Here is a 25014-nt window from a genome sequence, read left to right on the forward strand (position 1 = left end):
TAATTTAAGTCCCAGAGGATAATCAGAATTTCCTGGATTCAAAATTAATAATCATGGATTCAAAATTCACACAATTTATTTTATTAGTGTGCATGCTAAAATAAGTATTGGAAACTATTTGAGTTCAAAGTTTGCATAAAAATTAGATGCATATATAATTAATATTTACAAAGGTATTTTGAGTGAATGCTAGTTTTTCTTGAAGTGTGACTTCCATGGTGGAGCTATTAAAACAGATATTAACCCTCTTAAATTTGGGCAGAGCGGAGCTCCGGAAGGAGAAGCAGTTATATAAGATGCCCTGGAGCCTTCTCCCGAAGACTGACTTTTTCTTTGGAGTGTGCATATTTCGATTCTCAGTGTCATCGTGACTTCTGACACAGAAAAATTTCCCCTTTAAAAATCCAACTCATCACTTAAAATATAAAATTCCAATAACTTCTTCCCAAAAATATAAATGTGCATTTTCAAGAGAAATTGCACTAAAACGTAGGAACAGAAAAGTTCACATTCTCATGGAAATACAGCCATTAAATACTGTGCAGGCCCTGGCTGGGGAGCTCAGTCGGTTTGAGCAGCGTCCCAATACACCAAAGTTGCAGGTTTGACCTCCGGTCAGGACACATGCAAGAAGCAACCAATGAATGCATAAATAAGTGGAATTACAAATTGATCTCTCTCTCTCTCCCTCCCACCCTCTTTGTCTCTAAAATCAATAAAAATAAAATAGTGCAATTTCAAAATACACGTATGTAATTAAGGAGCCTAGAGAAGTAGCAAAGGGTTTGACGATTCCCGAGTCTCCTCAGTTAAAAAAAAAAATACACGTGACAGTGAAGGGCAGGTGTAACTTTGGAGTACCTTTTCCTCAGCAGATGGCCACTGGCTGCCATCTTATCTAACATGTCACATGTGTGTGTTAAACATAATAGTTCATCACTTCTCACCAAAGGACAAAGTACGGCATATGAAGCTCAGAATGCCAGACTTTCTGGTGGCCTCCAACTCAGTTTTGCTTTTCAATTTGAGGATCAAGAGTGGCTGACTGGAAGGGTGGTGGCTCATAACCCATAAAATGCGTCTCTGGTCTTTTCCTTCCTGGCTGTAGTAGTCATGCCTATTACCAAAGCATTCTCCTATGATTCATTCACTTTACCCCATTCAGCCCACCAGGAAGTGATGAGTCAAAACACACTCATTTCAAATATAAAATCTTAACCATACAATAACTGCAGCATACAAATACTGTGAACTAAACACAGACACTATCACATGAAACTCAATGAAAGTTGAGGGAATTTAGTACTAACCAAACGAAATACTCAATTCATAAAATATTTTTTTTTAAAAAAAAGGCCAACCATTATTTAGTTTTGAGTGATCCCTTTAGAGAAATGTGGCATATCTTGGTTTTTGTGTTGTTGTTTTAGTGTGATCTTTAGCTTTTTGACAATTCACTATCAAAAATAATTATACAGGACGTAACTGCAATAAGTCACATTGATTCCTATATCAAAGGTATCTATACTAAACTATATATTCATCTAAACTTAACGTTTTTGTGTTTTTAAATAATTGTTATTGATTTTTTTTTTTAGAGACAGATGAAGGGAGAAGGAGAGAGAGAGCAACATCAGTGCGAGAGTGAAACATCATTGGCTGCCTCCTGCATGCCCCTACCAGGAATTGAGCCTGCAACCTGGGCACGTGCCCTAACCTGGAATCAAACTAGCAACCTTTCGGGGCATGGGATGATGCCCAACCAACTGAGCCACATTAGCCAGGGATAAAGTTTTAAGAGTTCCTAAAAATAAAAAGCTATAATAATTTACTTAGATAATTTTCTTGCTAAACATTAAAATTTGGTATTAAATATTTGGTAACTTCGTTCATTTATCAGTATTATCAAAATGGAAATTAGAAACAAGAGTAATTGTCTAGCTATCAAAGTAGGTTTAAAAATAATTATATTTAGATATCTTCATTTGTAATCTTCTGTCTGTAATTTTAGCTTTACGGAGTTACCATTAAAGATGTCAATAGATAACAGGGTGGGAGAAAAGTGAACAATAGGTCAAACTTTTAAAAAAAGTATCTTTAAAAGAATACTTACTTTTTTGCCTCCCTCTAAGAGGATATGTCCTGAGTTTTTCAATAATGTCAACCACGATCAAGGAAGTCAGAACCAGAGAGACTGGTAGGTCAGGCAAGGTGTCAGGCAAGCTATTAGCAGAACCATTAATATTCTTTTGAACCTGTTGTCATAAAACCATTGAGAAACATTAAATTTATATGCTTTCTTTTAAAAATTTTTTTTTAATTATCTGAAAGCAGTGCTATACATTTATTAAAATACTAAAAGCTTGGTTTTAAGCTTCTCGGATATTTATCCCCACAAGGTTTTGAACCATTTCTAAAGATGCAATAAGTATTTATATCAATGGATGAGCCTTCAGTTCAAGGTAATATATGTGAAAATATAAAAGCAGGCTTCTGGTAGTGGTAAAATGGATAATTCCTCCCAGCCTACTGGTAAGCACAGCCTCTGAAAGTCCGATATCAAAGACCTAGGAGGACAAGAATTGGAGTTTAGGATCTTCCAAGAAGGGAGAGCCTAGGTAAACCCAGCTAGGGTTTGGGGTTCTTTCTTCATCTGATTGAGGCATCTATTAAAAAAAAAAAAAAAACTATGGCAAGCATCATATTAATGGTGATATGTTAAGAGTTTTCCCTCTGAGATCAGGAATGAAACAAAGGTGCCACCATGACCATTTCTGTTCAACAGTGCACTTGAGGTTCCAGCCAGTGTAATAAGGCAGGATAAAGAAAAAAACAGTATAAACTTTGGCAAGAAAGAAAAACAAAATATTCATAGACTTATATGATGCATATGAAGAAAAACCCTCCCAAAATGGATTATTTTTACATACCAATAGCAAAGAGTAAATAAGATTTTTAAAAAGATACCATGTAAAGCAACTTTAATCAAAATTCCAAGTTTTTGAGGAAAATGACAAGCTGATTCTAAAATGTATGTAGAAATACAAAGGGCAAGACACTAGGAGAAAAAGAAAAAGATATGAAGATTTACTTTTCTGTTTGTAAAGAACTATCATAAAGTTACAGGAATTAAGTCAGTGCAGTATTGGCACAGGAATAGAAAAGTAGGTAATGGGGACAGAACAGAAAATCAGAAATAGACCTGATTTATAACAAAAGTAGCAAAGTAGCACTATAGAGAGATGTTGGAAAACAGACTTTTTCATAAATGGTGCATAGTCCATCGGATGTTATTTGGAAAAAAATAAATAGAAATTGCCTCCCTACTGTACATATTGTACAGAAATTAGCTTCAGATGGATTTTTAATCTAAAAGAGAATGGCAAAACAATACAGGACCCAAAATATAATATAGGAGATCTTCAGTTCCTCAAGATTCAGAGTCACAATATGACAAAATCTTCTCAAACCAAAGCACTATCCATAAAGGAAAGAAATTAATAAATTGGGCTATTTTTAAAATTAAGAACCTCTCTTAATCAAAAAAGATACCATTAAGAGTATTAAGTCACGGAATGAGAAGATATTTGCAATACATATAATCAACAAAGGGCTTGATTCTGAATATATAAAAACACAGATGAATTTATCTGAGGTATTAGAAGTTACAGGAGAGCTACCTGTAGGGAGGACGTAGTCATTGCAAGGAACATAGGGTGACCTTAGGCAGCTGGCAAAGCTTTATTTTTTTACTTAAGTATTTACAAAGATATTTGCTTTGTGGTATCAAATTAATATTGTATATTGATGTTTTGTGCACTTTTCTGTTTGTGTGTTAACTGGAGTGGAAAATTACCTGGGTACTCACGGCACCTTTACTTAATCTAATTGTCTATTTTCTCTCTATTATCACTAAATTACTAAAGATCAGAGTCTGTCAAATTTCCTGAGGGGTCTATTTCCAGTAACTAATACAGCACCTGGCATGTAACATGCATTTAATGATATCTGGTCAACATATAAATGAAATATCACAAAATAATTTAAGTTGTGCACCTTGGGGAAGTGAAAACTCTATCTTTCACATCACCTTACAAATTAATAAGATTAGCAGGGCATTCTTTTTTTAACTTCTTGGATAATAAATTCTACATCCAGAAAGTTCTGCCTATAATATTCTTGTTCTGCAGGCCTCCATCCATTAAAGTAGCATGTAGTCAAAAATATAAAGTTACTTCCAATTATGTATCATGCACAAATTATTTGCCAATGGGTATATTATCAAAGGTCTTAGAGTGTGAGTGGTTGTTCACGGGAATGATGTTCTTTTTCTTTATAATTGAATATGATCATGAGAAACATCAGGTTAGAAGAAACAAATGCGGATCTATTTTCAAATTCCAATTCCTTGCTTTTAAAATTTACTTTGAAATAATATTCCTGCTTCTCACACACAAACACAGAAGTAATCTCTTTTAAATTGGCTTCTAGACTTTCCTCCTTAATTATGGAGGTAACAATGACAAATATATATATTGCATTTGGGAAGAAGAATGGATAAAATAAACTTTAAGAAATTTGTTGGGCACACCACTCTATCAACTCCCAATAACAGGAAATTTTAAAATCTTGCATCAGAAGAAATAAAAATTCCATACCTCAGTCACTGCTATAGAAAAGCTGAAACTGGGGAGTGTGGTGAGTACTACACACATCATCATAACAGGTCTCCTAGCAAAGGAGAAAAAAATAAGCAAGAGCAATAATGTACAAGATCAACAGTTCCTGTTACTTTTTGCTAATGTGGCAGTTCCTGTTCCATTCATCTATAGTTTTTCTAAGAAGCTACTGCTTCCCTATTTCCATTTCCCAAATGCTTGAAGATGGCAAAGGAGAACACACGCAAAAACCAGAATGCTTTTCTAGAACAAAGGGTGAGAGATTTCCAAATAATTAACAAATCATAGACAACTAAAATCATCACAAGGCAAGACACATGACATGCACCGTTTTCATAATTCATTAGTTAGGATCCTGCTCCAAAATTCAGGCTCTGGTGACCAACTGGAAAAAAGAACAGCATGACTTTTCAAGTTATATTATGACCCATGTTGTAAAATGTATTTTTCAAAAAGTAAATTTAAGATGATACTTAGATACTTAGGGCAACAGAAATTGGAAAAAAAAATGGATGTTATTTACTTGAACCCAAAGAAATCATATACACATAAAAATCACATAATTTTTCAAACTTGTTTTTGGACCACTTATTAAACTTTTTAAGATCAATCAATCAAATAGTTATGCGATATAATATGTATTTAATATTCTACCTTATAATAGAGACAGTTTAAATATACATTTAGCACCATTAATTTTGGGGAAAACAAAATATACTCAAACGTTTTCTATAATGAAATATTTACCTTCTTTTTTCTTAGTTAAATATATTAATTACATTTTTAGCATATTGTGTATCTAATAACAAAAAGTGTTGGAATGAGTGAACCATGAGAGCATTATACTGAGTGAAATAAATCAGTCACAAAAAGACAAACATATGAAATACCTAGAATAATCAATTTCATAGAGACAGAAATGGTGGGTGCAAGGGATTCAGAAGAGGAGAATGGGGAGTTGTTGTTTAATGGACATAGAGTTTTGGTTTTCCAAGATGAAAAGACTTCTGGAGATTGGTTGCACAACACTGGGAATGTACTTAATGCTACTGAACTGTATGTTTAAAAGTGGTTAGAATAATAAATTTTATGTTATTTACATTTTATCATAATTAAAACTAATCAAATAAGTAAGTGGATTAAAAAAAGTGTTGGGGTCTTTCAAATGACTAAGGATTTCTCACTACTGACAGGCATCCCTCTAAGTCCATCCCCCTCTCAGATGTTCTGGTTTAGACATAAATTATGGGGTGGGATATCCCCTCTCTCACAACTAGACGCAGTACAACCTGTAAGATCCGGAGTCTGATCATATTTTACATACATAGCTTTGCCTCCTTTGTGAGTCCAGATCCAGGTTCCTGCAGTACTCAGCTCTCTAAGACCGAGTAGCACATTCATAGAGTCCTCTTCCCAACTTGACTCCAGGAACTATTCCCGAAACTCTTCTTTAACTGTATTATCTCCCTTGATCATCTCAGCCAATCCCATTGCTTTAAATACCACACAACTGCCAATGACTTCCAAACATGTTATCCTATACAGATACTGGCTTCTATCCTTAGTTCTGGAGGTGTATGCCCAACTATTTGACACCTCCATCTGGATGTGTAAAAGGCAACTGACAATTAACACTCCTGAGGAAGAAGCCACATCCTTCTCCATATCTGTTGTTACCATCCTCAAATCCTGTCTGATTTACTGACAAAATGCATTTTGAATCCATCCTCTGCTAACACAGTGGTTCATATACTATCATCTCTCAGCTGCAGTATTTTCTAACCAGCTTCCTGTTAGTAACTCTATTCTTATAGAACAGTATTTTCTCCATAGAGCCAACAGTCATATTTTTAGATGTAAAATACATGTTCTCACTGCCCTGCTCAAAAATCTCCAATGCTGGTGTATGAGAGAAATGGGAAGTTATTGTTTATTGAGTACAGTGTTTCCGTTTGGCAAAATGAAAAGAATTCTGTGGATGGATGGTAGTGATAGCAGCCTGGCGGTCAAATAGAATAAAATTGAAGCCTATAACCCTAGCTACATATTCTATATGATGTGGTTTCTATCATTTCTCCTTCTGTCATCCTTACTTAGAATGACCTACATCTCTAACACCTACTCTGTCCCTTCTGGCCTCCTGGTTATTTCACACAAAGGTTGTCCCACCTCCAAGTCACATGTTGTCTATTCCTTTTGCCAGGGACCCTCTCTACATGGATCTTCCATGTCTGGCTTCTTGTTGTCATTTAAAATACATATATATTTATACTACCTGAAATTCTGCTGATTAGTTCTTTATGTCCTTATTGTTTGTCATATTGCTCTCTGTCCATATACAAGATAAGTTCCTTGGGAGCAGGGGCCCTATCTAATTGTTCACTGCTTATTCTTCACCATCACTGTTTTTCAGCCATTTTTGTGCAATAAAACTTCTAGGACTCTGGAACGTCCTACAGAGGTTTCTAAGAATATAACTTTAAAATGAATAAAATAAAATACATATTTAAAAATAAAGCAACTATATTGACAAAGTAATCCAAAACCTTAAAAATTTGATATATTAATAAATGCTTCTGGCCGAAACCGGTTTGGCTCAGTGGATAGAGCGTCAGCCTGCGGACTCAAGGGTCCCAGGTTCGATTCCAGGTCAAGGGCATGTACCTTGGTTGCATGCACATCCCCAGTAGGGGGTGTGCAAGAGGCAGCTGATCGATGTTTCTCTCTCATCGATGTTTCTAACTCTCTATCCCTCTCTCTTCCTCTCTGTAAAAAATCAATAAAATATATTTTAAAAAAGTAAAATAAATGCTTCTGTCTATAAACACAGTGTCTTCTTATTTTTTTTTGGAGTGAAAACTGTAATCACTAGTGGTAACTGTAATCACTCATAAGTTCAGGGTAGTGAAGATCATAAACCATATCTTGAATTACCTGTACAATTGTAGGAGACCCAAGATGCTGGCAGAGTAAGTAGAAGTTACACTCAACTCCAACCAGGACCAAACTGCAACTACAACTAAAATACAGAACAATCAACCTGAATAACCAACTGAAGACTCACTGAACAGAAGTCTTATAACCAAGGATTTACAGAAGTCACATCAAGACTGGTGGGAAGGGCAGAGACACAGAAAGGGTTAGCTCTGCTCCCACGGGTGATGGCTAAGAATCTGGAGGAATATCTTAGCTGCAAAGGTTCTCCCCCGGGGGAGCATGGGGTCTCATTCTCACACTGGGATCCACAGCCCAGAGCACCAGAGCCAGGAAGAGGTGCCCACATAACATCTGGCTGTGGAAATGAGCGGAGACTCTGTCTGCCAGGGAGAAACTGAAATAAGATAGAGACACAGATGCCATCATAAAGGGCCAAAAGACAAAAACCTTGTTTGCAGTCATTCATCCAGCGGAGGGAGGGCAGAGCAGACTAGAGTCATGTGAGAGAGACTGGGCTTTGTGGCTCTGGGGAGAGAGCTGAAGGCTCAGACACCAGGATTCCTGTGCTGAGTCCCTCTCCCATATCTCAGATGACATCTCTCTTGGTGGAGCACTTCCCTCCATATGGCATCAGCCTGGGGGAATGCAACAGCACCACCCTCTGGGCTTCCTGTCACCCCACCTGCCCTGATGAGGAGTCAGCTGCCTGAGCCAGGATGTGGAGGTCTGGGAAGACTCAGCGGGTGTCAGTGACTGAGCTGTGTGGCTTTGGTGCAGAAAACTATTACCCCCACTTTCTGGTTAACCTGTCCAATGCTTCCCCCCATGAAAGATCCACTAGTCCCACGCTCCCAACTCCAAGCGGCCCTACCCTACTAAGCTTGGTCTACTAGCAGAATCTGGGACAGACTGAGTTGTATGGCTCTAGATGGGGCCATTTTTCCCTCTCATGCCTAATTGGAGTAGAGCCTTGCATTCAAGAAGGCCAAAACCTTGGTTTGTTTGGGCCTCACTCTGATGACTCTTTGAGACCCTACCCTATGACAAAGGTATGTGGGCAATTAGACTTGGCACATCCTGGGACTTTTTCTCAGGCCCCACACTGGCACTGAATTTGAACCTGTATCAATCTGGTGAATACCACTGGTGTTTACCTGATGACTCACTGAGAATTTACCTCATGCAACTTGAATACTGCCAGAGGATGTTTCAGTGACTAAATCTAACAGGCAGCCAGCAAACGGGGGCAGGCTGAGGTGGATCGGGGAGCCTTGGCCTTTTGCTGATGAGCCTCTGGGCTCAGTGCTAATGGAAGCCAGCCTTAGTGAGCAGTGTGGTCCTGCCCACACACACCAAGGCCCAGCAGAGGCAGCCACAAATGGTACATTGCATTGTAGCATTAAACAGATTGCCCTGGGCTAGTCACAAGCAGTGTCTGACATTGACCTGCACCAGCGTCCCTCCCAAGAGGCCCCCGAGCAGACACATCCACTAGCCAGCTCCTGACAATATCAGAGCAGGATCCAATGAGCTTCACAAGTGGCATATCCTAGGTTAGATCTCGGGAAGCACCAGAACCTGCTGAGGCAAATTCCACTTCATGTGGTAAGCACCTGTGCAGCAACTCATACACTGCAGTCAGGGTTGATCTTCACAGTCAGCAAGTCTGAGGGTCAACCCCATACACAAATGGGGCAATAGCAATCAAGACTCAATTACAACAGGAGGGCTCACATAAACCACACTAGGGATATTCCTGGTGCATCAAGGTGATCAAGGAGACTGTGTTACTGGGTCCCATATGATACCTACTACATACCGTAAGGCCACCCTACTGAGACTGGGAGACACAGAAGATCTACCTAATACATAAAAACAAAGAGGTAGCTAAAATGCAGAGACAAAGAAACATACCCCAAATGAAAGAACAGAAGAAATCTCCAGTAAAAGAGCTAAATGAAATAGAGGCAAGCAATTGGTCAGATATAGAGTTCAAAATAATGGTAATTAGAATGCTCCAAGAACTTACTGAAAACTACAACAGCATGAAAAGGGGCATAGAAGCCATGAAAAAGAACCAGTCAAAAATGTAGAATACCATATCTGACATCAGGAATACACTGGAATGAATAAAAAGTAGGTTGGATGAAGCAGACAATCAAATTAGCAATTTGGAAGACAAGTTAGAAGGGCGTGGAGGGGAACAACAATCAGAGCAACAAAAATAAAAAAGAATTTAAAAAATAAGGGTAGTTTAAGGGATCTTTAGGACAACATCTGCATCATAGGGTTACCAGAAGAAGAATGAGAGCAAGGGATCAAGAACCTATTTGAAGAAATAATGGCTAAAAACTTCTCTAACCTAGTAAAGGAAAAAGATACACAAGTCTAGGAAGTGGAGAGAGTCCCAAACAAGATGAGCCCAAATAGACCCACACCAAGACACATTATAATTAAAATTACAAAGGTTAAAGATAAAAACAGAATCTTAAAATCAGCAAGTGAAAAAGAGTTACCTACAACAAGCTCCCATAAGATTATCAGTTATTTTCTCAAAAGAAACATTTCAGGCCAGAAGGGACTGACATGAAATATTCAGTGATGAAAACCAAGGACCAACAACCAAGATTAAGGAAGAGAGATCAAGGAAGAAAGCAAAAAGTACCTTGAAACAAATAAAAACAAGAACACAACAACCCAGAATCTAAGGGAAACAGTGAAAGCAGTCCTAAGAGGAAAATTCAGAGCATTATAGGCCTACCTCAAAAAAACCAAGAAAAATCTTATGTAAACAATCTAACTTTCAACTTTAAGGAACTAGAAAATGAACAACAAACAGAGCCCAAACTGAGCAGAAGGAAGGAAGTAATAATAAACAGAGCAGAAAGAAATGAAGTAGAGTCTAAAAATTACAAAAAAATCAATGAAACCAAGAGATGGTATTTTAACAAAATGAACAAGACTGATGATCCTTTAACCAAACTCATCAAGAAAAAAAGAGAGAGGACCCAAATAGCTAAAATTAAAAATGAATGACACTGACACATGAACAAAAATTCTAAGAAAATATTACAAACAACTATATGCCAAAAATTGAATAACCTGAATGACATGAATAAATTCCTAGAAATGTATAATCTTCAAAACTGAATCAGAAAGAATCAGAAAATCTGAATAGACCAATTACAACTAATGAAATTGAAGCAGTAATTTAAAAATAAACACACACACACAAAAAATAAACCTTCCAACAAATAAAAGTTGTGGACCAAATGGCTTCACAGGCAAATTTTACCAAACATTCAAAGAAGCACTAGCACCTATCCTCCTCAAACTTTTCCAAAAAATTGTAGAGGAGGAAAGACTTGTAAGTACATTTTACAAGGCCAGTATTATTCTAATCCCAAAACCAGATAAAAAGACTACAAAGAAAGAAAATTATATGCCAATATCCCTGATAAACATAGATACTAAAATCCTCAACAAAATATTAGCAAACCAGATCTGGCAATACATTAGAAAGATCATACACCAATGGCAGAGGAGTAGGTGGGTTTTTCTCACACCTCCTCCCAGGACCAAACTGGAATTAAAACTAAATTGGGGGATATTCACCCTGAATTAGCAACTGAAGACTAGCTGAAGAGTAGACTTTCAATAAGGAAGGGCAGAAACCACTCTGAGACTGGCAGGAAGGGCAAGGTCACAAGAGGAGCTGGCCCAGACCACAGGAGTAGAAAGCTAAGGGTGAGGAGGGCTATGCTGACTGTTGGGGGTTGCCCCTGAAAGGAGAGAGGCCTGGACCTCAGGTTGGGCTCTCCAGCCCAGGCAGCCAGAGATGGAAAGAGCCACCCACTTGCCATCCAGCTGCAGGGCTTCCATCCACCAGGGAGAATCTGAGCCTCCTGGAGACAAAGCCACTTTTTTTAAAAAAGGGCTGTTGCACAGGATTTCCACTCCCAAAACACTCACCCCAGGTATTGGCAGAGGGAGGGTGGTGTGTACTGAAGTCTCCTGAGGAGAGACTGGGGTAGAAGAAATCTGGGTACAGTTGTAGAGGAGTGGCTGCCAGGATACCTGTGCTGGGTCATCCAGCCCTGATATCGCAGCAGCCATTTTTCCTGAGAGGTGCGAAACCCTCCCAGCCACAGAAGCTTGGGGAAAGGCAAATACCATGCCCGCTGGTATACAGCTCACCCTCCTCACCCCCAAGGAATCCCACTTGCCCCACTCTCTGGAACCCAGTGTACTCCACCCTGCATCTCAAACCCTGCTGAGGAGGCAGCAGTCTCAGGTAGTGTCAGTGTCTGGCTGTGGGTTGGCGACATGCCCCCCACATTCCCAGGAATCTAGTTGGCACTTCCCTCTCATGAGAGAGCTGACAGAAACTCCTGATTTCCGTTAGACCCCACTGGCCTGCTGAAATCAGGGAAATATTCTGGGACATACTTACACATGTGGCTCTGGGATGGGGAACACACCAACCATCTTCCCTGAAGTCTGGACATTTTCTGTCCTGCCCCAGGTCTCTGTGCTGCTAAAAAGTCAGCCTAAGAGCGCAACATGGCTCCTCCCATGGGAAACCAAGCCCAATGGAGGCAGCTAAAAGCTGTAGATTGCTTAAAGCTTCAAACAGGGTGCCAGCTTTTAACATTGGCTAGCACAAAAGCACCTTCCAGGTGGAACAAAACTGGCATACAAGAAAGTTAGCCTCAGACAACATAAGAGCAGGTTCCAAAGGGAAATCATAGCAGGCACTAAAATCTGCTGTGAAGAACTTGACTCCTCACCCCCACCCCCATTTCCACCCCCATTAGATTCTTTATTTTTTTCTTCTTTATTACTTTGGTAATATTTCTTTTACTCTTTTCTCTCTTGTTCCTTTCATAACTCTTATTTTTTCTTTTCTTACTCTAATTTTTCTTTTCTTTCATTTAACATTTCTCCTTTTTATCTGTTCATACATTTTTTTCTCTTCCTTCTTTTCTTTTTTACTGTTTGCATTTTCATATTCTTTATTCTTAGTTTTTTTCCTCTCCCGTGTTTTCTTTCATAATTTCCATCAATAACTTATTTGGATCATTTAGATTATGAGTTTTGGGACTCTGAGTTCTTGATGTTTAGATGAGATTTTGGACTTAGAGTTGATGCTGTAACGGTTAAAAATTTGGAGATGTTGGGATGGAGTGAATCTATTTTGCACGTGGGAAGAATGTAAATTGGGGGGCGGGGGCGGGAACAAAAGGCAAACTGTTTAGGTTGAATTGTCTCTGAAGTCCCAACCTCAAACACCTCAGAATATGACTGTATTTGGAAAAAGGGTCGTTTCAGAGGTCATAAGTTAACATTAGAGTGGGCCCTTATCCAACATGACTAATGTCCGTATAAATAGGAAAGGTTAGGAGATAGACATGCAAAAACGGAAGGCTATGAGAGGAGGCACAGGGAGTGTGACCAGGTGAAGGCAGAGATCCATTAGGCGATGCATCTACAAGACAAGGAATGCCAGTGGAGCACCAGCAAAACAACAGAGCTGGGGGAGAGGCCTGGGACAGATTCCACCTCACGGCCCTCCAAAGGAACCAATGTCACCAACACTTCAACCTCAGATTTCTAGGCTGCAGAAGTGGGAGACAATACATGTCTGTTGTTGAAGCCACCAAGTTGGTGGTATGTCGTAACAGCTGTCTGAGGAAACAAATACAATGAGTAAAAGAATTTATGTTAGAAATATAGACACTTCTTTGAAGGTGTACTCAGGCTGAAACCAATGCAAGACTGAAACCAGAGGACAGATTGGCTGAAGAGAAGGACTTGTGGACTTGGTGTAATTTATAAATGAAAGGCTGCATTAGGGCGCTGCCAGTAGAGCGCTGTGTGCATATGTAGTAAATTGTCAAAAAGAAGGACTCTCCCAGGAGCAGGCCTGTGAAGAAAGACCTGAGCCAAGCCACGTGAGTTATAGATTCCTGTTTGTGCAGCAAGAATTCTGACCTTGAGATCTCTCACAGAGGAAGCATGGTGAGTGGGAAGGCCAGATAACAACTTGGGAAACCACTCTGCTCAGAAACTCACTGGGTTCTCTTTCACTTAAATCAATATCTGGAATGTCTTCCTGCTCCCAGCTTCGCTCAAATCTAGCTTTCTTGTGAGAATTTCCCTGACTACTCCAAACCCGAATCCACACACATCTATTGAACATCTATGAGTGCAGGGCATTGTGTGGCGGTCTGATGGGATGGAATGGGGTGGGTAGGTAAAGTGAATCAAAAGGGTACCTTCCTCACTATCAGTACAAAGTTTTTGTTTTTTTTCTTTTTTTTAAATATATATTTTATTGATTTTTTACAGAGAGGAAGAGAGAGGGATAGAGAGTTAGAAACATCGATGAGAGAGAAACATCATTAGCTGCCTCTTGCACACCCCCTACTGGGGATGTGCCAGCAACCAAGGTACATGCCCTTGACCGGAATCGAACCCGGGACCCTTGAGTCCGCAGGCCAATGCTCTATCCACTGAGCCAAACCGGTTTTGGCTCAGTACAAAGTTTTGATGACTCTCTTCTCTGGGCTCATCAAGAACTTGAGGCAGTCAGATACTATTTAGTGATTTAGTGTATATTGTTTTACATTAGTTTCCAATATTTTAATGTGTAACTGTGCAGTCTCCACAGTAGACTACAAGCTTCCTAAGGAAGGAGACAATACCTAATGTGTATTCAGGTATTCCCCAACAGTCAACTCCAAATGAAGAATCTTTGTAGGGAGATAGTTTGGAAAAACAGATAGAAGTTAGAGAATGGATGATCTTGAATGCCAGGCAGTCAACAGCTATTCAGTAAATGTTTATTAATCGAGGGACTGAGTGAGTGAGAAATGGGAACTGGAAGGAAGTTTGGTTAGATAAATTCACAGGTATTCCAACAAACCCTGAGAGTGGACTAGTGGATCACTGTTAACCTGGAGAATTTCTACTAAAACTGTGCCATCTAATACTTTTACTGGTAACTCTGGGAGATGAGGAAGCTATGTGTCCTCTCATAGGCAGAGGACACAAAATCAAGTGGGACAGCTAGCATTTTGAATGACACAATCAGGATCCAGAAGACTGCAATTGATTAAAAACATGACTAAAATCAGTACAATGATATTTCATAGGGAAAAGAGTATATTCTTAATTCAGGTTTAAAAAATATTTCAAGTATTTACCCATTGACCTATTCATCTATATGTTCTCCTACACTTGTTCTAAGGCTAGAAATACACGAAAGACACACTCTGGCTTTAAGGCACTTACAGGCTTATGGGTGTTGCCAAGGCATGAGATGAGGAAACTATGCATTGAGAGCAAGTTTTTCAAGGAATTTTAATCAGTCACACCCTCAGTCATGAAACAAGTGACACAGTTGGCATGGAAGTCAATACATCACATCAAAATGTAGTGAATTCCCTTTCAAATCAGAGGTAGACTGTCTATCTGTATTGTGAGAAATAGTGGAGCAGACGAACTCTAAGGTGTGGTCCAGCTTTAGGATTCTGTGGTATAATGTCAACCCTGAATTATACAAGTAAGGAAAGTGTAGATTTTTTTTTAATATATTTTATTGATTTTTTACAGAGAGGAAGAGAGAGGGATAGAGAGTTAGAAACATCGATCAGCTGCCTCCTGCACACCCCCCACTGGGGATGTGCCCACATCCAAGGTACATGCCCTTGACCGGAATCGAACCTGGGACCCTTGAGTCCACAGGCCGATGCTCTATCCACTGAGCCAAACCGGTTTTGGCGGAAAGTGTAGATTTTTAAGTGGTGGAACTGACATGCAGAAAACATTTTCCAAGATCATTGCTCTGTCAACAAGGACTGCGAGGAAAGAGGGGAGTAGAGAGAAGCAAAGGACAAGGACACCTGCTGGTGAAGGTTGCCCAATCCCAGCTTGGGATAATACAATATTCCTCATGCTTCCTTGAACAAAACAACCAGGAACAACGATCTGACAATGAATTGGAACTTATGGAAATTGGGGGAACCATGCCAGTGTAAGGTGGCTCTGGAAATGAGGGCCTTGCTGGGTTGAGGAAAACAATCATGGAGAACCGGAAGCTGATGCAAGAGAAACGAAAGAGGAAGAATTAACGGAATCTGGTGACTTATTGCATGTGCTGGGAAAGAAATGCAAAAAGTAAATATACTCTTGCTGATTTATTGATTATGGAGGGGGTGGACAAGGAAGAGAAAGCCTGTAATCAGGTATCACATAATTATTACTACTGAGTAATTTAAGATGACAGACCCACAGAGAGATGTGCTCTGGGAAGAAATAGCCGTTAAGCACCAGTGTTTCTTTAGTTCATGGTAATTTATGAAGACATTCTCAGAGGTGCTGAAAAGATAAGCTCGAGCCTTAACCAGTTTGGCTCAGTGGATACAGCGTCGGCCTATGGACTGAAGGGTCTCAGGTTCGATTCCGGTCAAGGGCATGTACCTAGGTTGCGGGCACATCCCCAGTGGGGAGTGTGCAGGAGGCAGCTGATCGATGTTTCTCTCATCGATGTTTCTAACTCTCTATCCCTCTCCCTTCCTCTCTGTAAAAAATCAATAAAACATATCTAAAAAAAAAAAAAAAAAAGATAAGTCGATTTCCTTGAGGTTGGCCAGTCTGCCCATCCATGCCCAGATGTTTTTGGTGCTGTACACATAACGTATGTGTGCTCCTATGGAACAGTAAGGTGCTCAGGAGACCAGGCTCTGGAGACAGACACCCTAGGGTCAATGGTGGCTCCAGTACTCATTGGCTAGGTTGGTCTTTTAATTTCTGTGTCCCAATTTTCTCATTTGTCAAGTGGGCACTATAAGTGTTCTTACATATAAAGGTTACAGAATTAATTATAATAATAGAGGTAATGTGTTTACAACTATGCTTGGTACGTAGTAACTGTTCAATAAAATTTGCTCTTATTTTACAACTACTATTACTACCACTACCTTAAAGAAATCAACAGCAGCTAAAACCGGTTTGGCTCAGTGGATAGAGTGTCGGCCTGCAGACTCAAGGGTCCCAGGTTCGATTCCGGTCAAGGGCATGTACCTTGGTTGCGGGCACATCCCCAGTAGCGGGTGTGCAAGAGGCAGCTGATCGATGTTTCTCTCTCATCGATGTTTCTAACTCTCTATCCCTCTCTCTTCCTCTCTGTAAAAAATCAATAAAATATATTTTTTTTAAAAAAGAAAAAGAAATCAACAGCAAAATCTCATCGAATATGTTAAGGACTTCAGCAAGGTAGAATGTAGTCCAAAATGTTGGAGTCTTTTAAACTTGGCACTGCCCAGGATTCCTGACAAATCATGTCTAAAGCAATTAAACTCTGAAAGACTTGAGAGAATTCCTGAAATATAGCCCTTTGTCCCAAGGCAGGGCAGGAATCCCTATGAATCCTCCAGTGTTATTCTGCCCCGAGGTACCCTCTCTTTGGAGGTCTGCTCCAGTTTCCGGCTAGCCTTGCTCAATGGTTTCACACATTCACTGTTATTACAGGAAAGGATTTCTTATTTATTGGGATATACAATTTGGTCTACATACAAATAGCTTTTTCTCATTCCTCAAATGATCTGCCTAGTCTGTTATGAATTATGACAGGCATCCCTAAAAAGGAACAATCATTCTAAAAGAATGAGGAAGTGTTTAACAAGAGTAAAGGAAGGAGCACTGTATTAAAGTTCAGACCCTGCTGTTGATTTAGTGTGCATGTCTTCAGCTCTCTGACATTGTTTCCTTCCTTATAAAATGGGAATTACATCCACTTGGTCAGCTTCACAACATTGGCAGGCAGGTCGATGACTCAAGTCTGCCCCTGTCAGATGTATTGCCAGGACACACCCTTCAGTAGCTAGGTGACTCACTCTCTTCTGAAACCAGCCTCCTGGGCTCATGATGCCAACATAGACCTGCAGGGAGGTTCTCAAATAGACCCGCCAACAATATAGAAATGCTGAAGATCTATGAAATTTCACATAAACAGCGTTTTATTCTTCAAAAAAAATAATTCATACTTTTAATACCTACTTTCTATAGTAGCAATTACTTTTGCTTATCTTCAGTTAGCAGTTAAGATACACGACACACTCTATATTACCACATGTGTTAAAATATCCAAATTCACACATTTGGGAAACATACTAGTCTATAATATCCCAATATCCATCTTTAGGAGAAATGTATCCTAAAGACACTAAAAGGGTTGAATTTTTCTTGAAACACACTTGGCATTCAAAGTCAGAAAGAATAAAGAAAAAGTTGCATGACATAGAGGAAACAGCACAGTATCAGGCAGATCTGGACTCACAAATCCCAGCTCCACCACTTACGAACTTTGTCACCTGACAAAGTTAATCATTTCTTTGAGTTTCGATTCTTCATCTATGAAATTAGAACACTAGCACATATCTCCCTGAGTTGTCACAAAGTTCAAATTTAATAGTACAGAATGCATGAAACTCCTAGTATAGTGCTCAGTAGCTATTTCTTCTCTTCTATGCCAGGAAGAGATAATAATATGATAGTGCTCATGCATGAGGCCATGAGGAAATAGTTTTACAGTCTCACTGAAATTATAGATAACCTGTCACATATTCAGAGCTATTTAGAACATAGCCAGCCATACCCACAAACAGAAAGGAAAGAGTATTTTCCAAAAGAAATTCCTGAAATATATCATTGTTGTGACAGCCCAAGACACCTTGACACAGGAGGATGACCTAAAACAGATGTACCAAAGAAACATGTTCACTGGGGAGTAGAAATGAAACCTACCCTCTTCCTTACACTCAGTTGCCCCAGGAGACTGGGAGCTTCAAAAGGCAGTTTAGGGTAGAGGTTAGGAGTACCAATCATGGAATCAGAAGGACCTAGGTCCAAAGTCTGGCCCTTGCATTCACTAGTTGACTGGGAAAGTTTTATAACTCTCTAATAATCAATTTCTTCTTGCATGAGGTGTTACAGAATGAAATGAAATTCATAAATAAGTCTCATAGCACATAAGAGATCAGTAAAGAAGCAAGTACAGCTTAATGATGATGATGATGATGATGATATGTGATATGGGAAACTTTGCTGCCTAAATAATATAAAGAACTTGGGGTCCTAGGAATATGAGCCAATGTAAAACAAACAAACAAAAAAAAAACACATAAAAGAGCCCTTCCTGGGCTGCCACGGGCCAGCTTCCCATTGGTTTACTCCCGTGGTCACTTGGACCTTCCTCCATGCCCTCAAACCTCCCTGGCCCAGCCAGAGTCTTTACAGTAACAGCAACTCCCAGGGGGTATGAGTGGAGGGCCCAGCTCAACTCCAAACCCACCCTCAGATGATCTAGAGGCTTTGGGTCAAGGTTTGCATCATCTTCAGCTAGCAATTAAGATACACGACACACTCTGTATTACCACATATGTTAAAATATGCAAATTCATATTTGAGAGTCCAGATCTGCCTGATTCTGTGCTATTTCCTCTACCTCATGCAACTTTTCCCTTATTCTTTCTGACTTTGAATGCCACTGATAAAAGCAGTCAACCAAATGTTTTATATCCCGTGTTGGGACCTCTGCCCACAGGGAACGGAAGCCCCCTGGTAGGTGTGATTCTCGAGGCCACATAAGTATCAGTATCTAAAGAGCACTTCACTAACCACACTTCAGCTCTCCCCTTCTGCACCCTCCCACAGTGTGTCTAGGCATATCTGTATTTATTATTTTTACATTTCTACCCCTGGTTATCTTAAAATTCAAACGCACTCTATGCTGTTTAACTTTAAAATAAAAGATCTGAATGAAAGAAAATTTAAGTTATCAAAGAAAACAAAGATATCCCAGATGAAAAAGAATCAGATCTAAACATCTAAAAAGAAAAATACATTAGTATCAGAGATTGTTCTCAATACCTTCACATGGGTTGGTCGGTACAGCCATTCGCTAAACTGTCAGTTAAATCAATATTAAATCTTAATTTAAACTATTTTATATTATTATTTAAATACTTCTCCCCCACCAGGGTAATAGAATTTATGGGCACAGTAAAGTATTATTTTTGAAAAGCTAATTAAAGGAGCCAGTTGCTTAAAAAATCTCAGTTGGTTAATGGCCAAAGGATGCCTTAGACCTGCAAACCAGGCATTAAAAACATTTAAAAATACACATGACTTTCAGTTTTATACAAAAGTGGAATTCTATATTCTAATCTGTGGTTATTATTTCTGTAAATTAGCTGTCATAACTTTATGCAGTTTTGGTGTACAAAGGAATTAAGTCTAACAGTTACTGCTCACAGTATCATGCAGTCAGGTTAACGCCTATCTTATGAACACATGGAATTAATTATTATCAATCAGAAAAAAGAACCCCACACAAAATATGGAAGATGCTCTCATATGAATACATTTATAGAAACAGTGATTGTTACTTCTCCTTCATCTTACGCTATACACATTTCCGCTACGCTAACGTCCTTACACAAAGTACATGAGAAAATGGCTTGGAAAGCATCCGAGGGATTCCCTGCTGAAGACTTCTTTTACTTACCATCCTTTAATTTTTTTTGAAAGATGATGTTTCTTGTATAAGAGAACTTTTATGGGAACCCAAATCAACAGACTCACTGAAGCCACATAGGCAATTGAACAGGAAACGATCAGCCAATAATGAGTTTTCTCTCTTGTATCCCTTGAGCTTTGATAGGCGGTGGCGAACTGTTCCACAATCACCAGCGTGGGGATGGAGAAAGCAGCAAACTCAAGCAGCTCGAACACCAGGAGCTTGATGAGCCTTCCAGAAGCCATCTCCAGGCGGTGCGAGCGGCCGCGGGCCCGGCACTCCCCCTCGGACTGTGAGCAGCATATGGACACTCAGATAGGAGCTGGGATCAAGTTCCTTGTACTTGAATCACTAACCAGCGACTTTATTCTTTTATTGACCCTCCTATGGTTCAGTGATCTTCCAACTTAACAACCGAGGTCTCTTAAAGACACAGAGCAGTTGTGGAAGGGATCGCCTCGTGTGTTTGCACATCTGTTGTTAGAAGTCAGGTGGACTTCAGAGCATGCTGTGAAGCACTGTGAAAAAAAGAGGTATCTTAATGGAGCTTTTATTGCTCATTAGAACACAAAAATGGTTTATGTAACATTTAACACTTGTGAAGTAGCATCATCAGAAGAATATACCTTTACAGTTAACAGGGAACCCAATCCCCTATTTTTATATCTAAGCAATTTCAAGCAAAGCAAACTATCCAAACCCCAGGTCTTCATCTGGGAAAACGACACCTCCTTTTTCTTCAGTGTGCTTGCAAAGGGAGTTTGGATTTATTCTGCTAACTTTCTAACCAGGCTTCTTCCTGGTACTTCAATTGTTTATTTGTTCTTACACACTAATTGCTATGTATTTATTTGTATACCTTGTTTTTATTTTGCTGGTCAGGAAACTAACGTGGCAATGTAACCCTATTATCGGGATTAACACTAAGTTAAGAGCTATTTACATCTAGCCCAAACGCGTATCAAATGCTTAAAATACAATTGTTTCCCTGAATATCCTTCCATAGCACCTGTGGTGAGCACTTTGCGAGGTGCTGGGGTGTGAGGATGCATGAGCGACAGAGGCTCCTGCCCTGAAAACGCCCACAGTCCACAGGAGGAAACAAACCCCTCAGCAACAAAAAGTAGCTGAGGTCAGAGTCATAACCTAAATGCCGTGGCAACGCAGAGAGAACTTCCTCTTTGGGCGGTGGGACGGGGAGGGAACGAGAAGGACCGGGAGGATGGGTGGCAGGTGTTGGGTGGCAGTGACGTTTCAGGCAGTAAAAAGGAGCAAGGCGGCTGGAATGGGTTACAGAGTCCAGTGTGGCTGCAGGAAACGGGAAGGTGATGTTAGAACAGTCACCTGGGGTCAGAACGTAAATGTCCCATAAAGGATTTGGGGTGTGTGTGTGTGTGTGTGTGTAGGCAAGTTTTTTTCTGAAGAGGAGTCACTTAATCATCTGGAAAGGGGAGGCGTGCAGGTGTGGGGGAAGGGCAGGAGCGACACTAACCTGGAGGCAGGCAGCCAGCCGGGAGCAATGGAGGAGCCTGGTGAGCGATGAGAGCCTGGGCTCAAACACCTGGAGCGGGCGTGCTGAGGAGAGCACTGCACCCAGACACGCTCTCGATCCTCCCACGTGTTTGCTCTTCAGATGGCTCTGGGTGCCTGCTGTCTGCCTGGTGCAAGCCAGTCTTCCTCTGGGCTCCTCCGTCCCAAGGCCCTTCCAGAAGGGGCCCTGCACCGTCTGGCTCTCCGGATGGACACGGGTTCTGGTGGTGGCTCTGAGAGGTAGCACCTGCTGCCCTCCCACTGCAGGCTGGTCAGCCAGGGCCTCAGGCTATCTCGTTATTTTATTTGAACTTGAAGTTTGAATTCCCTGAAGTTTGGCAGAGGTCCTCGCAAAGGAAAGAAGAGATGTGGAAGAGTGGTGACAAGGATGTGGAAGGACGGGGCAGGAAGACATCTGAGCAGCAGTTCCGGGGCCAACTATTTCCAATACCATGTGACTGACATTAATTGTCTATATCATCCCTAACAAAAGTGCTACTTAAAAGATACTAGTTACAGTGGCTAGGGCGTGGGCCCTCGAACGGAAGGGTTGCAGGTCCATCACTGGCCCCAGTCCAGGAGCATGTGGAAGGCAGCCGGTCGATGTGTCTCTCTCACATCATGTCTCTCTCTCTCCCTCTCTCTCTCTCCCTCTCTCTCTCTCTCCCTCTCTCTCTCCCTCTCTCTCTCCTCCCTCCCTCTCCCTCTCTCTCTCTCTCCCTCTCTCTCTCCCTCTCTCTCTTCCTCCCTCCCTCCCTCCCTCCCTTCCACTCTCTCTCTGAAAATCAATGGAAAAAAATATCCTCAGGTGAGGATTAACATAAAAATAAATTATACTAATTACAAATTATGTTAACCTACTAACCCTCTGTCTTGAATCATCAAGGCTATATTGTATTACAATTTCTTATACACACTCTGTGTATTAATAGGAATTGTGACCTGATCATTTGAAGACAGTTGTTGAATAAAAATATCCTGGCTCTAGGGAAAAGAAACCTTGCCCAGGTCTGTAATTATATACTAAATGCTTACATTTTATTTCCATGTATATGGGAATTAACATTGACACTCACTTTATATTTTTTACCCATAAATCCTCCTCTGGTTCCTGATGGCTCTCCACCTTGACCTTCAAAGACCACCCCACAGTGTGAGCATTCCTGCGATGAGATCTTCTGCTCTCTGCCACGCGGGGTGCTGTGAAAACTAGCCGTGCCTTCTCTGAGTGGGAAAGAGGTTTGATTCTCCCCCACTGCCCACCATGAGCCCAACTCCATGTTAAGGGGAGATTTGTTAACATTGTCCATTGAAAACTTATTGCGTGCAGGTCATGGTAGCCACACAGTTAGTATTGACTTCCACTCTGGGTGGGAGGTGACACGAATGCACAGGTAAAGGCCCGAGAACATTTGCGGAGTGAGCCGGGCAGGTTAGGTGTGTGAAGGGCTCTCTCCAGCCACATCAGCATGAACAGGCTCTGGGCCACGGAATGTCCGGACATCTACGTGTGGCCTGGCATACACTGGGCCAATCACTTTCCCTGAGGAATTTAAACTAAGAAACAGGGGGAGAATTTAATAAGGGGAATTAAAAGAGGCCATGACTTTCATCAAGTCAGGATTAGAACAGCCCAAACTGTATGAACCACTTCTAGCATGCCAATGACACTCGGTAACTACTTGCTAAGTGAATGAATGAACCAATGAATGAATGAATGAACAAGTGGAAGCCAAATGGTGAGGGAATAGAAGAGCTGAAAGACAACTGGAACAAGTCAACAGGGAGATGCAAGGAAGACCAGTCCCTCAGTTGACCTTTCCAGTTCACATGTATTCTTACACCATGGGGACTTTGATCTTTGCAACCAAAAGAGCTTCAGTATAGACAGAAGAATATGTTTACAAGCAGGGAGCAGATACCATATGGAAACAATATGCAAAACTACTGATGATTCAGAGGAGAGGACTGCCCAAAGAAGTCCAAGTAGAGTTGATCAGAGAAGGCCTCTGGCGGAGGGGACTTTTGACCTATCTTGATTTTCCTATCGACTCAAAGCACTATCTACATGTTGTACAGCATTTCCCTGTATCCTATGATGACATTTCCTTTGGAAATAGTTCTAAGAAAGTTCATGATGTAGTGAGTTGGGGGGAGGGTTGGGAGAGAAAGGCAAGGGGTTGATAATATGTATATCAATATGGATGACAAAATCTCATTTTTGTTTTAAAATATAGTTGTAGATTTAAATGTAGATTTAAAAATCCAGAAAGATGCTCATCAAACTGCTAACAGTGCTGGCCCTGGAGAATGGGTGAGGTGGGGTGGAGGGGGGTTTCATTTTATTTATTAATATCTGTATCGTTCCAACATTTCATAAGCAAAAAAAATAGAAAATAATTTTAGACTCATAGAAATCAATTAAACAAAGCAATTCCGCTTAATAAAAATGGTGTGCTTTATTTTTTTGTTACCTCTCCTCCACTAATTTGTTTTCCCTAACTTCTCAGTAGAAGCAAAATAAACAAATTCCACTTCCACTTTCTCTCTTTAAGGGCAGTACTAAGGAGCAGTGAAACAGCCAGGGGCAAACCGAGGATGGGAGAAGACCTGGAGGAACTGTTTCCTGGCTGGGCATTTGGGTTTGAGCTTGATTGCCTTCGGATCTCACAGGAGAGAGTGAAGGAGAGCATTCGCCCCTCAGTCCTCAGTTAAACCCGGTATGAATCCTCTCCTTGCTCGCCTCCTCCCAGCAGAAGTGAGCATTTCCTCCTTTACGTCCACACGTCTGTTGAATACGCTGCATCTCTCAGGCTTCTGCTGTAACACTTCCCTCCCTGTTGTTTGGGCACTGGGTCCCCTACAAAACCCAAAGCTCTTCGAAGGCAGAGAACATCTGCTTTCAACTGTGTATCGCCATGTCTCCGCACAGTGCCCACCACCAATGCACACCTGTGGGAGGAAGGAACAAGCAGATGAAGGATAAGAGGCGTGGTGGGCAGTGGGTCTGTGTTGGGCTTTGACAATGGCTAACTCATCTTTTGTCCCAAAGGAATGCTGTCCCTTTCAGAAGGAGAAGTCATGTACAACCTGTCACAATACAATCTGTTCACTTGCGAGCTTCAGTTTCCTTGCATGGTCCCAATTCCAGCCCCATGCCTCCTTCCTCCATGGCTTCTTGGAGACTCCATAGAAAAGAGAGAAAAGAAAGGCCCCTAGGAATGGCAGTTTCTTTCTTTTTTAAAAAAAATATATTTTATTGATTTTTTTACAGAGAGGAAGGGA

At 40.6% G+C, this 25014-nt stretch overlaps 1 protein-coding gene across 1 annotated transcript in view; it reads right to left on the reverse strand.

Moving 5' to 3' along the window:
* Positions 1-20444, reverse strand: part of TMEM236 (transmembrane protein 236) — a 43062-nt gene extending 22618 nt beyond the window's left edge. Inside the window, exons 1-3 of the mRNA XM_008148880.3 lie at positions 20188-20444; positions 4659-4731; positions 2114-2255 (exon numbers count right to left, since the gene is read on the reverse strand). Of these exons, the coding sequence (XP_008147102.2) occupies positions 2114-2255; positions 4659-4731; positions 20188-20444 (472 nt within the window). The remainder of the gene's footprint in view (positions 1-2113; positions 2256-4658; positions 4732-20187) is intronic.
* Between the last annotated feature and the right edge of the window lie 4570 nt (positions 20445-25014).

The sequence above is a fragment of the Eptesicus fuscus genome, chromosome 2 (genome assembly GCF_027574615.1).
Source record: "Eptesicus fuscus isolate TK198812 chromosome 2, DD_ASM_mEF_20220401, whole genome shotgun sequence".
In the NCBI taxonomy this organism is placed as follows: domain Eukaryota; kingdom Metazoa; phylum Chordata; class Mammalia; order Chiroptera; family Vespertilionidae; genus Eptesicus; species Eptesicus fuscus.